Source organism: Lepidothrix coronata, unplaced genomic scaffold (genome assembly GCF_001604755.1).
Source record: "Lepidothrix coronata isolate B3197 unplaced genomic scaffold, Lepidothrix_coronata-1.0 Scaffold52, whole genome shotgun sequence".
Taxonomy (NCBI): Eukaryota; Metazoa; Chordata; class Aves; order Passeriformes; family Pipridae; genus Lepidothrix; species Lepidothrix coronata.
In genome coordinates, this window is record NW_016690232.1 from 1,308,272 (window position 1) to 1,325,807 (window position 17,536).

Genomic DNA, 17,536 nt, shown 5'->3' on the forward strand with positions numbered 1-17,536 from the left:
GGGCTCCTGAAGGCAACACTTCTGTAGCTGCCAAGGGCCAGTAAAGAGATGGGTGAGCATTTAAAGGGGGAAGTGGACTCAAAAGAGACCATTCACCTGGACACAGCAGATGGTTGGATGGCAGGAGGCCACACAGTTCAGCAGCAGCCACAGCAAGTGGTGCATCTGCTTCACCACACAGCTTTGCTGCTCGTGCCCAGGGTGAGGGAAGCTCCCTCCCACTTCCATTCAGTGGAGGAGGAAATCCGTCTCACAGAATTAACCACTGAATTAACCAGCCAGGAAAGCTCATGACGTGACCGTGAGTTGCACAGCAATTTGAGAGGTTTCCCTACTGACCTCAGCAGCGAGACTTGTGTTTACATCTATGAGTCAAATGAGACCTGGGTGAACAGGCACGTGCTCCGAAACCCATTCCAAGGTTGTCCGACCCGTGTCACTGCGGGAGGCACAGCTGCACCCAGCCTGACCCTTCAGCATCCCTCCTTCAGCAAGCCCTGGGCAGATAATGGAGGCCTGCCCAAGCCACAATACCAAATGCATTAAAAAGTGTGTCCTAAAAACAATACTAATAGAACATTACAAGAATGGTTTTTGGAAATGGGATCAGGCCAGGATAGTTGCGCTGTGTCAGACAGGCTTGCTAGCTGGGAGCCCCAGGCCTGTTCCACCTGTAAGAGTTTATGAGAACAGCTTAAACCTGGGTTTAGGAGAACTGGAGCCAAGCTGAGCTGTGCAGGCACTGAGTACAAAGGTCAGGACAGATTACTGTACTGTGAGAGAAGTGGGACTTCATACAAGTTCTGCTTTATTATTAGATAATAATTATATAATACTATATAATAATACAACTTTTAATTATTTTTATATATAAAAATATATAATATAACAATACAATAACTATGTTATTACACATTGTTAATAAATTATTCTGCTTTATTATATTATGCTGAAATTGATGGCTTCCTGTTCCCATTCACCAAGCAGTGCCAGACCCTAGGGCCTGGCATTTTCCCACCACTGTCAGAGACTTTTGGCACCAGCTGGGCTTTTCTACACGACATGGGTACCTGTCCTGGGCCAGCGCTGGCACCTACAAAGTGCAGGCAGGCAGCATGGCTCTCACAGCAGCCTCAGACACCCTGCAGCCCCACTCTTCCTCCATGGAAACCCCTGCCCCATGCTTACCCCACGCATGGCACAGCCAGGAAAACAGGCATGGCTGTTAGTCCTGCTTTCAACAGCACAGAAGGTGACAAAGAAATCCAGTGTGTAATGTGAGGGATGCCAGCTGTTTGTACCCATCCACATTTCACACTGTAACCTGTGATCAAGGCAAGGTTCTACCTTGCTGTGTTTCAAAACACAAATCCCCTTGAGCACACACTTCACAGTGGTACAACTTACCCTCTCTGCTGGGTGGGACTGTGAAAAACTGACCCTGGGTTTTGAGGCCAGGTAGCTAGTGCCAAAACCCTGCCTCACTGTCACGTTTCCAGCACACCCACACACCACTGGGGCTGCTCCATCAGTCCTTGGACACACAAGGATATGAGCCACCTCTCCGCTTCCAGGCCATGTGGGAAGAATCAGCATGTCCCCCCATGCCCCTCTCGCATCTGCACGTCCTACCCTTCAGTGGGAAGCCGTGGTTGGAGATGGTGAGCAGAGGATTCACTGCAGCAGAGCAGCACCCCCAGGCACCACACGTGTGCTCACACCGCCCTTCGCACAGCGGCTGCACGAGCACCCATCTGCACGTGGCACAGCCTCTCACTGGAACCTCACCAGGTCACAAAAAGCAGTACTTCTAGTGACAAACACTCAGCTGAAAGCACAAAATCAGTGTTTTGAGATAAAAGCCATGATTTACCAAGCTGGTGCAAAAGGTTAGCAATCTCTCCACACAGTCCTGACCACAGCACCCTGCCCACACACACCTTTCCATCTACTTTGGACCCCCTCCGTGTTGGCCCAGCTGTTCTCAAAGCAGCCTTGCCAAGACAGTGGCAGGGGACAAGAAGGGCCATCAAGGACAGGCAGGGGCTTGGGGGAGCCATGGAACTGCTCAAGGACAAAGCAAGGAAGCAAAACCTTGTTTCAATCTCCCAGACAAAAATCCCCACCAGAATTTTCTGTGGAAACCTACAGCTTGGACAAAAGCGAGTCTCTGGGGACTGGTTGGCTTCAGTTGTTTTGGCTCCAGGGAAACCAGTCTGGTTGTCCCACATAACTTCCAACTGTGTTGGCACTTGCTTTGGGATGTCCCTCTTGTTAATACCTTCTCTGCTCTCTCCTGAGCTGACCTGAGAGGTCAGGGGACTGTCCAGGGAGACCCGGGAAGAACCTGCACACCCTGGCCAGCCCCTACAGAGTCTGCTGGGGGTCAGCATTCAGCAATGCTGGCAAAGTGAGGATGGGCAAGGTCCAGGACAGCCTGTCCTGCTCTGAGCAGTGCTTTTGAGGTGTCCAGGCCACTGTTGGACACACAGCTCACATACCAGTGCTGTGCTAAACATCAGGAAAGCCAACCTTGGTCCCACAGCAATCACATCACTGTTGAACACCTCATGGAGGGATATGTGGGCAGGGGAAAAAGGTTGGGAGAAAATGGGGATTAGCAAGGCCTGCCAAAGATGACTTCTCCCTGTCTCTCTCTGGCAGAGGTCTGGGTCCCAAGGAGTGTTAGCAGGTCCCATCACAACTAATCAGCAGCACCTGCCAGTGAGGTACTCTGGGCGGCACATCCGGAGATGGAACCAGGGCCAGGGTCACCAAACCAGCCCCAAATCACCTGGGGGTCCTGTTAGTGTCCAAAGGAGAGCTATGAGGATGGTGAAGGGCCTAGAGGAGAAGCCATAAGAGGAGTAGTGAGGTCACTTAGCTTGTTCAGCCTGGAGAGGAGACTGAGCAGAGACCTCAGAGTGGTCTACAGCTTCCTCACAAGGGGAAGCAGTGGGGCAGGCACTGATCTCTTCCATGTGGTGACCAGCAGTACAACCTGAGGGAACAGCATGAAGCTGTGTCAGGGGAGATTTTTGTAAGATATTAGGAAAAGGCTCTTCACCCAAAGGGTGGTTGAGCACTGGGACAGGCTCCCCAGGGAAGTGGTCACAGCCCCAATCCTGCCAGAGTTCCAGAAGCATTTGAACAATACTCTCAGGCACATGGTGGGATTCTTGGGCAGGTCCTGTGCAGGGCCAGGAGTTGGACTTGGATGATCTGTGTGGGTCTCTTCCAACTCAGGATATTCTAGGATGCTATGAAAGCTGTTCCAGCATGCTCTCTGTTTGCCCAGGGGTAACAGCAGCAGCTCACTCCACCGTGGTCAGTGCCCACTCTTCACTTAAGAGTCTATAGGTTCATGGGAGCCCAAGAGATCTTGGGGAAGACACCTCCATACCATCAGCTTCTAATCCCACCACCTTGACTGCATGCTCACCCTTCTCCCCTATATCCTTGCCAGCTCTACACCCCAACAGCATTGTCCTTGAGTTTGGGAAAAGAGAGGAGGGCAGAAGCTGGAGAATGACTGTGCATACCAAGGAGCGACATTTCCTGCAGGAGATATCCCACCCTCATTGTCTCTTCTCATTAAACACTGTGCCTGGAAGGCCAACAGCACCAGAAATGCTTTGTTAATGACAGAAATGCCAAGGGCCATCGCCACATGGGTGGGAGGAAGCCACTGGTGCCCACAAGGCTGAGGTGGCTGCATCTGGCAAGAGATGCCTGCCGGGCTGTCATGCTGCTGGATGACTCATCACCCCAGTGCCAGGGTTTCAGAAAGGCAAATATGCAGTCCCAGAAGGACTGCTGGTCCTCCTGCAAATGGCAGAGGGGTCCTCAAAAGCCCAGCTATGTGACAGGGCATCTGCCAACACACCCCACCTGGCCATGCAGAGCAGGGACCTCCATCACAGACCACACAGCTAAACACCCTGGGGCTATACTACCCCAGCACACTGGCCCTCTGGGAGAGAGCTCATCCTACAGCCAATATTTGGGTAAGAGGATGGACCTCTTACCTCACATATGAACTGCAAGGCCAGCACATAAGACCACTGGATCCAAAAGCCTCCTGGTTCAGGGCATGGAAGGAGAGCAGGAGAGCCCAAGGACATGGCCAGCACCACGTGGTGCAGCTGGGAACCAAGAGGTGGATTATCAATGCTGGTACTAGTCCTGCTGCAAGAGGGGCATCCTTGACAAAGGACCTCCAGAAGTTCATGTCATCAACACTCCTATGAGTCTATAATAACACATCTGGAGACATGACCTGCTGCCTGTATACAGACACATACCCAAACTGCCAATTGCTCCTCCCATTCCAACCTCTGACCCCGATCAGGTGTTTCCTTCCAGCCTAAACATGAAGCAATGTACATGCTACAGCCTCCTCTCCCTAATTTCACTGACCTCAACATCTGCCACTGCCTGACCGGTGGCCCAGAGACAGATCCATTCTCACAGCTGGCCTCCAAACCCTTCTGTTCTCCAGCACCTCTGTCATCACAAGGACCTGGGTCATCCCTCCCACCACATTCTGCCCACTTCCATCCACACAGCCCAGACCCAAGTGATAAACACATCCCTCTTCAGACAAGAATGCCTATCATGATCTGGCTGGGGAGCTGCTGGGCACAGCAGGAAGAGCCTGAGTCAACCCAAAAGCTGCCCAAAGCCAAGGAAGCCATACCTGCTGAAAGGTATCCAGGGAATTTGAGGTAGGGGTTGCAGCCCTCCTGACACCTGAGCTGTGGCAGCTGCTGACAGGCAGAGTGTGGGTAGGTAGTGTGAGGATCTGCTCCACTCCTGAATGGTGTTACTGCATTTTAAGGCCTTTAAAAAACCCCCAGTGCCTGGAGGCCGTGCGCACACATCCTGGGGCTCCACAGGACCAGCCAGCACAGAGCAGCATCCCTACAACCTTCACATACTGCTGCCTGGAAATGACTTATCCAAACCATCTGGCTTTTGTTGTCTCACCTTCTAGTCAGATGACAAAGACATGAAATATTGCTGCACCTGCCATGGGCAGAGAGGTGCCAGCCACAGTGACTCATGGAGCTCCCAAGGGGCACAACTCCCACTGAACCAAACTGAGCTGACCAAAGCTTCTGCTGAGACAGACAAAAACACAGAGCAGGGCAAGTCTGGAGCTGTGCCTCCACGGCACACCCTGCAGTCATCTTTGCCTTTAGTAGCTTCTCTCTTACAAGAATCCTACATATGTGTTCAGCACCTGTGCTGCCTGGCACAGCCTGACCCCAGGCTGGGTATCCAGCCACCCTCCTGTTTGCTGTGCTTGAGGCAGTTTTAAGGGAGAAAGGAATGCACAGTGAGCAGCTCAGCTGCTTTGCCGCAAGGTGAGTGTCATCCAGCAGCCTTGGTGGTTCATCTGCCTGCCCCGTTGTCTCCCCTGCTAGCACTTTGGTTTGATACAAACCCTTGCATCTGCAGAGGGTTTCTAGCAGGGCAGCTGTCCCAGGCCCCTCTCACTCAGCACCGATGACAAAAATGTCCACTACAGCATTGCAGCCTCTCCAAGCTCTGCTCTTATACAGGAGCATCTACTGATGAGCAGGATAAAGGATTTACTACTCATTCTGATTCTTCTCACAAGCTGTTCCTGAACTCATCCACCACTTCCCTTGGAGATTTCTCCTTCAGGCACAGCTCCCTGTTTTGCAAAGCAGGACTGACAATCCTCCCTGGCTCTGTGGGCGGTCTTGGCTCTCTTTGGGCTTTCCCATTTCCTTGGCCATGTGGCACGTGTCTGCCCCCAGCCTCCAACACCACACTCTTCAAGCAACTCAGCCTTTGCAGGTTCCCTTGGGAACCTGCAAAGTGTGTGGGAGCAGCCCTGGGACAGGGCCTGGGAGGGGCTGTGATGTGTTCATCCCTGGAGACTTCAGAACTCGCTTGGACATATCCCTGGGCTGCCTGGGCCAGCCACCAGGCCACCTGCTTGAAACAGGGCTGGCTGGAGGTGCAAGCTCTTTCTCCCCATCAAAAACTTCCTGGGGCTCTACAATTTAACCATTCTCAGAAAAACCCACCAATATCCAGGTCCCTCTTGGCTCTTCCCTGCCAGACCGGTCATGCTGCTGTAACACTTTCACAGGATTTCCTGCTCCCCATTTCTCACCCAGCTGTTCAGAGGTACATCTCTCCTCTCCTCTCCCTGCACTGGGCAGCTCCCCTCCAAGACTTTCAACATCAAAGCTGCCATTCAGAGCTTAACCCTGGATCTTTCCAAACAAGCTGACTATATTACATCCACCTGCTTACAGGGACATGTGTTTTCTTCTATCCTATTGCCTTCCCTTCCTGGAGAGGCAAAGGTCACTCAGCCATGGGATTTCATCCTGATCTCAAGTTTTCTCCTCCCTTGGCCAAGGCCCTGTTATCCATGCCCCACATACCTGAAAGCCAGTTGAGCTCAAAAGCAGTGGAGGACTCAGGCTGTGTTTGGAGCAAGGCAGTGCATTTGCCAGCGAAGATAAAAAACCAGTAGCTCAGGTGAGGCATTGTGATTAGATTAGATAGAGGCATATTAGATGAGGCACGGTGACTAGATTGTACAGCTGATTGTGCAGGACATCATAAAGCAACCAAAACAAGTTTTCAGTCTCAAGACCTGCCCTAAAGTATCTCTGGAAAGCTCCGTATCCAAGGATCACAAGCAGCAAGCTCCTGTATTAGCACTGATTCACAGCTGCTGCTGCCAGCTCTTCCCTTGTCCCACCTGACATTCCTCACCACCCTGCATCACCCCTGGCCCACCACAGCCAGGTAGGACCTGTTTTCATTGTACAAAGGGCTCGGCAACACCACGTGCACAACCTCAGCAAGGGCACCCAACTCATCCACTGGCATCAGCAAAAACAAGGAAATGGGAGTGCACTGGGAGGAGGTTGACAGATACATGCACTTGCCTGCTCTTCTTGCCCCAGTTGCTGTTTCTCCATTATTTTCATGCCTGGATGTGCTTGCCATCTGAAAGGGATTATCCGGGGGATTAAGCTCCATGTATAGGGATTTGTTAGCCAGGAGCAGGGCATGAGGAGCCATCCCTCTCTGCAGACCAGCAGCTCCACAGCACTAGCCAGCTCTTTTCACAGTGGGCAAGATGGTGGGCAGCCAAACCAGGTGGCACAGCACCCTTGAGCCAGATTCACCAGGCAAAGGTCACAGAGAGCAGCCAAAAACTAAGCCCCCCCTGTCCTTTGGGCAGCCCCTATTTCAAGGCTCCAGGTCCTACCTGTGCTGTCAGGACACAAAAGACAAAACTTGAGAGGTGGTTACAGTTCCCATCCCACGGAACAGTCCCATCCTTTGGGTGTAAAGATATCCAGCTTCTTGCTGCTTGGAGGAGAGGGGCAGAGGGTGAAAGTAAGCACAGCCAAGCTTTCTTCTGCAGAAGGGCATGGACAATCATCTCTGGAGTCACAAAAGCAGGCAGAAACCCCAGTAGAGCAGTGGAGACCTGCGACAAGTGCCATAGGACACTAGAGCACCTTGTCCAACTGAAGAGCACTCCCTTGGAGACATCTAGGCTGACTGTGCATCTCCAGCTCCATGCAGCTCCAAACTCTTGGGAAATCATAAGCTTTAGCCCACCTTTCCCTGTTGTTCCATCTCTCCAGGGCTCAGTATGTACTTCAGCACCTTTTGCTCCTTCTTCATGTGACCCTGAACAGGAAGCTGAGCTAGAGGTCTCCAGAGGCCACTTTGCATTCACACCACTCACAACTCCTGAATCCCATACTTGCATCTCCCAGGATGTAACACACACCACAGTTTACCAGGTGCCATCACAGCAACTGAGGTGAAACTAAACCACATGGCAGGCTGAGCTCAGACACAGTAGGACAAAACCACACATTTTCTCTAACCCTGAACCACAGATCCTCAAGAGAGAGCTACAGAGAGATTTTAAAGTGAACACAGAAACATGTTCATAGCTTTACTTGGCACCTATGTCATGGATAAAGACTGGTGGTGGTATAGCACATATCCTCTTCCCTCATCAGCCACTGCATGCTCCATAGGCAGAAAGCACTTGTCCCATCCCATCAGACACTACTTTTCCTGATAAATGCCCAACTTCATCCTACAGGCACATAGTTGACATATACTCAGAGGTCTTACCTACAGTCACCAACCTCTGCCCATATTAGAAAAGTGCCCCTTTTTTCTAGGCTTTAGGGAAAAGAAAACAAAACCACAACAAACCCACTAAACTCACATATCAGAAAACATTTTTCTTAACTATGCTAGCTTATTCAAAGCTAACTCTTCTAGAACTTCCAGACCTCACTGCACTCAAATCCTAGGGATGTCACACCTGCAATGCTAGCACAGAGGGGGTGATCATCTTGCCCTAAGAACCCTGACCCTCCCACACCCCAGTAAGTGGCACTTAGCTCCTAAAGTGTTGTGTCAGATTGTTTTGAAAAACACTTGCTAATTCATTAATCTCAGCCCAGAGAGAGAATGAGGCAGGCACAAGGAATGACCCAGTGCCTCTGAATCTGCAGGAGGTGGGGAATCCTAAATGTGGAGGGGGTGACTGATACCTACCACAACCCAGAGCAGAGGCACAGTAAAGTTCAGGATACTCATCTAAAACCAGTCAAGACAAAACACTTCATTACTCTCCAGAACAAGGAGCCAAGTACCGCTGTAGGATGTTCTGGGGACCAAGTACACCAAACTGAAGAGACAGACAGCCAGACTCCTTTCCTGTGGAGCAGAGAAAAAACGGCACCAGAAAAAGCAGGGTCGGGCCCCGGCATGTTTTAGGGCACAGCTGAACAAAGCCACAGAACCCAGATCTGGTGCTGGGACAGGCTTCATTGCATTTACACATCCACATAAACACACCAGATCTGCTTCACAACTGTGAACAGCTACAGATAGGTGAGGGAAACACCACTCCACAATGGCCAACTCATCATTCTGTTCTAATGGTCAGGTGGTAACTGGTATTCATATAAGTCTGAGCTGAAAGGTGTTTCTCAGCCCAAACTCAAGAATGGCCTCCCTCTACTGCTGATACCACCCTGCTAGCAGTACACCTCTGATTCACAGATGCTCAGAACCAATGGAGGGTAGGAAGAAGGAAAAAAAACCTAAAAGCAGGATTCTTTAAATCTGTATCCCTGCAAGCCAACTCAATAAAGAGCCTCTGCAGAGCCTGGATTCTCCTGGCTGCCAGCTCTGTGCAGGTTTCCTACAGAGACCCCTGAGTGACCCCTCTCTGTGGGCACTCCAGTCCCCTGCAGGATGCACCAGCCTGGGCATGCAGCTTCCAGAGTTCAGGGAGCCTCACCTAACCCCTGCCAGCCCCAGAGAAATGCCTGGGCTCCAGTACTAGGGAGCATTAAGTAATTATGTGACACGTGAGGGTGAGTAAGCACCAGAGACATCTTCCAAGGGCCTAAGGCTGGGAAATAGTCTCAGACAGCCCACAAGTGCTCAACACACAAAAAACACACTGAAGTCTTCAGAAGTCACTCATGTCTTTCAGTAACTAAAAACAGCAAGAGAAGTAAGCCAAAAAGGTGGTTAACAGCCCTCCTGTGGCAGGAGAAGAGAGACCCCACACTTCCCAGGTACACACAGGCTTATAGTGTAAGGCAACAAACCAACCTCCCTTCCAGCCCTCCAAGTCAAAAAAAGATGGATATCAGAGTAAAAACAGCACTGCAAGCAAGAACAAATCAGTTCCAGTCATTTATTCATCAGGGCACTTGAAGGTACTTGGTGCCAGGTATTTGGTGAAAGTCCCCAGATAGGAAGAATGGTTGGTACAATGGATTTATATAAAAAGACATTTAAATAGATAAAACAACATGGTAACCTCTCACTCTTGCTATAAACAGAGCAGACTAGCACTGAGTCCAGGTTAACATCATCAGCTTCAGCCTTTACAGCCAGTCGTGGTTAAAACCCTTGATGCTCTCACACCCAGGGGAGAGCAAGGCATCTATCCTCATCGCTGAGGCAGGGGTGTTCTTCTCAAGCCACCTCTTCAGGAGCTTGGTTTCAGATGCTATGCAGAGCCTGACTGCCAGTAAGGTTCAATCTTGTTGAGCAGGTCAGTACAGCCAGCCCCAGCTTTGGTGAACAAGTGTAAGAGCAGCTCTTCTGAAGGTGAGCCTTCAAGTACGTCAGGATCAGCCACAGGTAACAAGTTTGAGCCACCAACAAACACAAGTAGAGCCAAGATGCAGGGCAGGACCCCAGACTGCTGCCTGTACTGCTCTGAACCAGGTTTAAACCACAGGTTTTAGAGGCTGTTCCTGAACCATGCACAGTTCAGTCATGTTTTTGCAAGACACTGCTTTGCAACTCTAAGACAGACTCCGCCTACTCTGGGTCTCCATTTTTATGCCAAAAATAAGAATCCCATACCAGAAAGTCTAAGTATTTCTCTTCAGTTTTCACATTTCCATTTTCAGGAACTGTTCACATTCTGTCGAGAAGGAAGATTGTGTCTGAGGCTGTGTGCCTGCAGAACAGCAGGCAACGCGAGTAGCACCGGAATGAAGAAAGCCCACGTGACCGATACAAGACTCTTACCCCACTGAGACTGGCTTTACTTAGTCTAAAAGGTCACTGTATCTCTCTAGAATCTGCTTCTCCAGTTCCAACAGCTTTTGGTACAACTTCTCAGCAGTGTCTTCATCCACATCCATCTGAAACACAATAAGAACAGCACTGTGAGACCATCACCCCGGTGGCAGCCAGCACAGACGCCAAGGGCAGCTCTGGGGATAGGCAGGGTATACCTCCAGAGCTTCTACGTTCACAGAGAGGCAACCAAAGGCATCTGTCACCAGGGCACAACATATTTTGGGGCAGCATCATTACATACATAATCTAACTATCATTTCCACTATCTTCCAGACTCCAGCCTAAGTCAGGAATTACTCCAGGAAACCTCACAGATAAGTCCCCATCCCTCCCTGCTGCTCAGCATTCAACATGCATCTTGCTTCCACTCCAGCCACAGGACACCCTTGGCACCAACCCTTCCACACAAGGCAGATGACAGACCCCTGGCCAAGGAGGCTCCCTTTCCATTTACCTTCCTGGGCTCCACATAGCATCTCCCCAGTCCAGTAGTACAGCTGTGGTATTTCACAAGTAAATCCAGGTACTCCGGCTTCTGTTTGAACAGCCACACCTGGGAAGAACAGCACAAAGGTGTATGAGTCCAGCACACACTGTCCCAGCCAAGTCTGCAGGCAAGAACCCAGCTGCCAGCAGGCACAGGAGAAGTCAGTAGAGGTGCTCCCACCAAGCAGGGCAAGACACAGTATCTAGGGAAGAAGTTCTGAGCTGGCTCCCTTCACCTGTGACCTACACGAGCCAACAGTAACCCACATTTATGCCAAAGCAGCTCAGCATGGCTAAACTTGCTCCTGCTGTGCTTGAGACACGCTGTGCCCCACATCACCCACCTCCATCCCCACATCATTCTCCCTGACAGGAGATAGAAGGAATAGTGTTTTTCCAAAATCATTTCTTTTATGGGTACTAGATAAAGGTCATAAAGCATCACCTGGCAGATCAGCCCCAGTGACAGCTCGTCCCCCAGCACTCAGTGCTGTACATTACTAGGGGGTCAAATACAGCACCCAATCACCAGCCTTCCTGAGAGGCTCTTGGCTCAAGCCAGCAGATCCTGGAAGAGCTACCCAAAAATCAAGTTGTGAAATACTTACATGAGCTTCTGCTCCATTATACGGTGTCAGAGTATAAGTCTTGGCAAAAAATCGGATCTGAGGGGAAAAGAAGCACACAACAGGATCTGTATTGTGATCCAAAGTTTGTTTGACAAGCCCTGCACAGCACAGATACTCCAGATAATCTACCAGTGGCAGAAATCTTCTCAAAGTTGACTACGGGTAACACCACATGATGATCAAAGCATCCCTTTATCACCACAAACTATTTTCTGGAGCTACCCAGCAGGTCAGCAAGCTCCATGCTCATGCTCTCACACAGAGCTCACCTCAAGGCAGGAGGCCACACATGCTTTGCAGGTGCCTCTACTTCAATGGTCTTAAGAGTACAAATGGCAGGAGGCAAAGGGGATCTGTACAACTGCCAGAGTTGAGGACAACTGAGAAGGCATTGCCTCTCTGCTGCCAGAAGAAATGTGATCTGTCAGGATCAGTTGCTACAACTGGGGCAGCTTAATCTGAAAGGCTAGTCCTGCAATAAGAGCATCAAGGCTCAGAGCAGGCAGCCTTCAGAGACAGAACTGCAGTGGACCTGAAAAGATGAAGCCCAGAGGAAGAAAGGCAAGGAAAGTTTTGGTGAAGCAGGGAAAGAGGCAATAGAAAGCAGGACGGTTTGCTTTCCAGAGGGATGGAGAGCAAAAAGCAAGAAACACTGAATTCTAGAAGGCTGGAAAGAACAACACTGAAAAACAGCCTGTTCTAGAAACAAACAGCATTTCAAAGCACACGGACCAAGTCTTGTCCTGAGCTCTGCTGCCACCAAAACAACGGTATTTCACAAGCCCGAGAAGCCTGGCAAACCTTCCAAGGGGAGACTTGATGAACACTGCTAGGGCTGAAGGGCTGAACCCTGGCTCTATGCACAGTGCTGTCCAGCACCAAACCTCCATACTCAGCTTGGAAACTGGGGCCCCAAGATGCCAAAGGGAAGGTTTGCAGAGGGGTCAGCCTGCCCAGCTCAGCAAGAGGAAGAGCACAGGCAGGAAGGAGCCAGAATTATGCTGTACATCACTTGCAGTGAAGTGTATCACCAGCAGGGCTACCTCAGCTCAAAACCACCAAGGAGATCCACTCACCAACCACATGATGGGCATTAACAGCTTCCACAGAAAGAATGGCAAAATTCTGTAGGTCATGTTAGTCATAACGAGACCGGGACAAACAACACTGGAATACAGACCCTGCAGAGAAGAAACCAAGTCAGTGTGCAATTACACAACAGTTAAAGAATGGAACAGACTCCTTCCCTCCCTGTACTCCTCAGCAAGAAAGTGAGCATGAGTATATAGATGAGATAATAGATACTCTCCTCTCATAAGTTACCAGCAATTAGACGTAGTGATTTTTGAGAGGTGTCAAATCTGTGCTCATTACAAGCCCATGGGATAGGAGATGTACCCTCCTGACACATTACAGCCTCACAGTGCAGTCTCCCTGCAGCTCAGCAGCCACAGCAAACATCCCACAAATTACAGCTCACTCAGACCAAACGGTCACTCAGACCTCTTGTCTCCTTTGAGATAAGAGTTCAGCCTTCTAGGTCTAAACCATTTTCTCCTGAAGTGTTTGAGAAGAGTGCAACTGCTACCACTGGACTAGGGCTGCAGCTTGTCAACAAAATTCCATCAATCCCCAGTGACAGGGAAGGCGGGTTGGTTGTACATGTCAGTGTGACAAACCTGAACAGCAGCATGGAGCCACTAGCAGAGCCTGCACCTCAAGTGCTTGCAGGCAACACTGCCAGAGCAGTGTTCTGATAGGCAGGGACACTCAAAAAAAAGTAGAGGCTCTTTGCTCTTTAAGATTAATTCTTCAGTCTAAAGAGACAGAGCTTGCAAGGCAGGGACCGCTCCTAAAATCTTCTGGTTTTAGAACCCCAGAAGAAACCTCTTTGGCAGATTCTCTGCCACCTATGCCACCAGTTCAACCTCAACCATGTTTTGTTCTTACATGTGCATTAAGGAATGCACCAGGTTGCTGTGAGCGAATGAATTCAAGCAGGTAACTACAATGTAACGATAATTACAAACAGAAGGAGCTCATTAGTTTTTTTCAGAAAGCTAAACCCCATCAGCACCTGGTTATTATATTTCCTGTTCAGAACCACGCTTGTCAGGTCAGTAGCATATTTAGAGGAACTGTATGATTCCTGCCCCTTGGCATGCTGATAGTCAGAGAGGCTGAAGGCAGACTCCCTGGCATTGCTGGAGGAGGTCCAGATGAGTCGTGAGGGCTTCTCGTTACCGCAGAGTAGAGACTGAAGCTGACGAACCTGAAAAAGAATTGTTAACTTATTTAACACAGCAATTTTCCAGTGTTAGGGTATGGCTTTACAGTACTTTAAACCTGTGAGCTTATCTCAGCTTTCTCAGCCAGCCCTCCCTAGGCTAGCCAGAAGGAGACACTTCTCAGGTGTAACTTCAGGCCAGGGTGCACCAGGAACATTTAAAAGCAGCTGTCATTCTCTTCCACAGCTCAGTTGAGCACTTTGGAATTTCATACAGCCAAGCCTTAGTATTTACCCTAGACAGAGAATTACATATGATTTACCTCTATCTGATAGCTCACTAAAGTAACCTCAAAATTATATTAACCCTTGTAACAAAAGTCAACATTTTTTTGCTATTTAAACAAATCTCAAGGCCTTTGCCCTGTCATTCTCTATCTGTCAGGTTGCATCTCACATCAGAATCCAAACCTGTGAGAACCAATTCACCAGGACTGCCTGGACCCATCCCCACCCACATCAAACACCAGACCAAGGGCTCGACCCTCATATGCAGCCTCACCAGGATAAAGTGCCCGAAGAGGTTGGTAGTAAACACCTCCTGAAGTCCATCTCCAGTCAGCCTGTCCGTCTGGGTCATCATGCCTTCGGCAGTGGTCAGCATGTGAAGCACCTTCCTGGAAACCAAGGACAGGAATTAGCAAGGAACACTGCCAGGAGCCACCTACTTCAGACTGAGCCCCTACTTCAGTCCTTCAGAATTAACCCCTACCTCACAGGTTCCACACAGACTCTCTAGTTTCACCTTCAAGGGCTCTATCAATCCATGAAAAAAAAGATGGAAAAGTCCCAGCTCCTACTGTCTCAGTACTGACTAGACCAGAGGAAACTTGTCCCTTCCTTCACTTTAGCAGTAAAGTACCATTAAATAAAAAAGGCTTGCTCTTCCATTTCATGCTCAATTAACCAAATCAAGATCCAGCATGGAAGTAAGCCCTAGGGCCATGTCTAAAGCAGGCAAGGAAACCAGTTTGGCCTCTATGCTCAACACCCCAACAGCTGTATCACTCAACATAAGTCACTGTGCTCCCCAGCTCAGCTTCCCTGTGTTGCTGACAGAATAATGATGCTTTCACCAGCACCCACCATTAGCTTCAGAAAATACTGTGATCCACAGCTGTGAACAACTACAAAAACCTATAGTGGGATCAAAACAACAGTAAGAAGACTCAGTATGAGCAAACTTCACCTCCCCAGCAACACAGCAGCATTTCTCACACAGTGCCAGAGACTGCAGGCTTTGGGTGACCTCTTGCCCTTCCCCTACACCCAGTGGGCATCACACCGGAGATCAGAAGCAGCACTAGGTGCCTTGGACTACCCCAGCACTCCCCTCAGCTGCCAAGCCCACCCCAAACAAGACTGTGCATCCCATAGGGATGTGTTCTGTGTCACACTGGGGAAGGGAGACAGGGTCTTCAGCCCCAGACTCAAGGGCACATCTTCGCTGTGCCAGCACCCCAGGCTTCCCACAAGCCCCTGCTGGACCCTCCCACATCTCCTACCCAGTGAGCAGACCCTGCCAGAGGGCTTTGAAGTTCACTTGTGGGTTGGGCATGATCCCAGCATTGAGGTAGACGAAGTCCAGGCGCTGAAACCTGCATGGAGAAGAGCACAGGGGTAAGGGCTAGAGCGGGGACAGAAGGGTCCGGGGGGTTGGGCTACAGGCAGGAGGGGTCCGGTGGGACAGAGAACAGAGACCACCATACCTGCAGCGGAGCTCTTGGGCGGCACGCAGGACGGAACCCAGGTTGCTCAGGTCCACTTCCACGGTGGAGACCTGGGCGGCGGGGTGGGTGGCCAGGATAAGGTCCCGCGTGGCCTCGCTCTTCTGCACGCTGCGGCACGCGATGCACAGGTGGATGCGGCCATCCTCCTCCAGCAGCCGATGGCACAGCGCCAGCCCCACGCCGCTGCGGACGGGACGGGGTTAGACACAGGCAAGACAAAGGAAAGGAAAGCAAAGCAAGACAATCCAAACCAAACCCGGCCCGGCCCTCACCTGTTGGCCCCGGTCACTAGCACCACCCGCTCCATGTCTGTCCCGCGCCCTCCGCCCCCCCGCGCTATAACCGCTGTCCGCGCCGCGGCCCCGCCCCGCCTCACCGCCACCGCCAATCGGCGCGGGGAGAGGGGGCGTGGCCCGGCTCGCCCAGCCCTGCCCGCCAATCGGCGCTCGGTGAAGGGGCGGGGCCCGCACCGCCGGTGGCGTGATAGTGAGCCGAGCGCAGGGGGCGGGGCAACCCGGGGATACGCCCTCTGACCCCGCCCACAGGGCTGCTGGTCACGCCCACGCTGCGCGGGTCACGCCCACTTCTCCGAGCTGCCTCGGTTCCCCAGCTGCCCTTGCCTTGCCGTACCCTACCTTGCCTTGTCTTGCCCTGCTTTGCCTTGCCTTGCCTTGCCTTGCCTTGCTTTGCTTTGCCTTGCTTTGCCTTGCCTTGCCTTGCCTTGCCTTCTCGGCCAAGGGGAGCCCCCTCGTGCCCCGCAGCTGCCGCGGGGACGCCGTGCTCTGCCACGCCGTCCTATGCCACCGAGGGACGTTTTGCAGCCCAGCAGAAACGCCCCCGGGTCCCTGTTTTCGCCGGTGTTGCTGTGGCAGGGAGCGAGGTCTGGGCACGCAGGTCCCTCCCGGAAGACATCAGGTGCAGCGCTGCTCCTGGCGATGTCCCAGTTGGAGCAGGGGATGGACACACCAGCCCCCCAGACACCCCAACGTGCTCTCTGACACAGGGCCGTGCAGGGTGCCCAGGCATCGAGCCCGAGCGGTGGGACCTGCAGATGTGCCCCTGCCTGGCCAGTACTCCCAGCTCCCCGCTTGCTGAGGCAGGGCTGGGATGGGCCACAATGCACCCTGAGCAGGAGAAGGCATCCGAGGGGACAGGTAGAGGGATACCAAAGCCATGGCATGAACAAAGCCTGTCCTCGTCTTCGACACACTCAGCAAGGATGAGACCTCCTCTGCCACAGCCAGCAGGAGCACACGTGGGGAGATCAGCCAGTCCCTCTTCAGAGCACAGCCCACCATCCCTGCCCTCCCCTCTCCCACACCCACTGTCCTGCCTCAATCCCTGCTGGTGGAGTGTCCTGACATGGATGCTGAGCCTCAGAGCACCCTCCCTGTCACCCAAGGAGATGGACAACTGGTGTAGCTCAGCCAGCCAGTCTCTTGAGCATCCTTCCTCCATCCCTTAGGCTGTTACCTGTGTGCACTCCCCAGGCTCTTCCCACCCCACATCCCAGGCGCAGAGTGCAGCCCCAAAGCCCCCCAGCCCTGGGGGTGCCCATGGAGGAGGTGAGCTGAGCTGCCCTCGGAGGTCCCGCAAGCAAACCATGCAACCAGATTCACACACCAAATGTCTCTTCAGCGGGTTTGCCCCTACATATAGGTGCATCTACTGAATATATACATGCCTTAGCAATGGAATACTGGGAACTGTGCCACGCGTGACTGATGGTGCTGAACTAATGCATACAAAAGTATGGA

General features: G+C 51.6%; 1 protein-coding gene across 2 annotated transcripts; it reads right to left on the bottom strand.

The window, feature by feature from the left end:
• Positions 1 to 9,731: 9,731 nt before the first annotated feature.
• HSD17B7 (hydroxysteroid 17-beta dehydrogenase 7) lies at positions 9,732 to 16,125 on the bottom strand. 2 transcript variants are annotated; one of them, XM_017815908.1, is made up of 10 exons: positions 16,052 to 16,086; positions 15,759 to 15,962; positions 15,555 to 15,647; positions 14,552 to 14,666; positions 13,840 to 14,034; positions 12,839 to 12,943; positions 11,742 to 11,798; positions 11,102 to 11,200; positions 10,594 to 10,709; positions 9,732 to 10,486 (listed from the first exon to the last, which is right to left on the bottom strand). In XM_017815908.1, the coding sequence occupies exons 1-9, from the start codon at positions 16,084 to 16,086 to the stop codon at positions 10,614 to 10,616; spliced, it is 999 nt and encodes a 332-aa protein (XP_017671397.1). In that variant the 3' UTR covers positions 9,732 to 10,486; positions 10,594 to 10,613. The 2 variants fall into 2 exon arrangements, with proteins under 2 accessions (XP_017671397.1, XP_017671396.1); XM_017815907.1 differs by having other exon boundaries at positions 9,732 to 10,709; positions 16,052 to 16,125.
• Between the last annotated feature and the right edge of the window lie 1,411 nt (positions 16,126 to 17,536).

Excerpts from the sequence above, each read along its gene's own strand:
- HSD17B7 (XM_017815907.1), bottom strand. The coding sequence starts at position 16,086 with ATGGAGCGGGTGGTGCTAGTGACCGGGGCCAACAG. Across the intron at positions 15,963-16,051 it reads CTAGTGACCGGGGCCAACAG|CGGCGTGGGGCTGGCGCTGT; the intron begins GTGAGGGCCGGG and ends TCCCGTCCGCAG. Across the intron at positions 11,201-11,741 it reads ATAATGGAGCAGAAGCTCAT|GTGTGGCTGTTCAAACAGAA; the intron begins GTAAGTATTTCA and ends TGTTCTTCCCAG.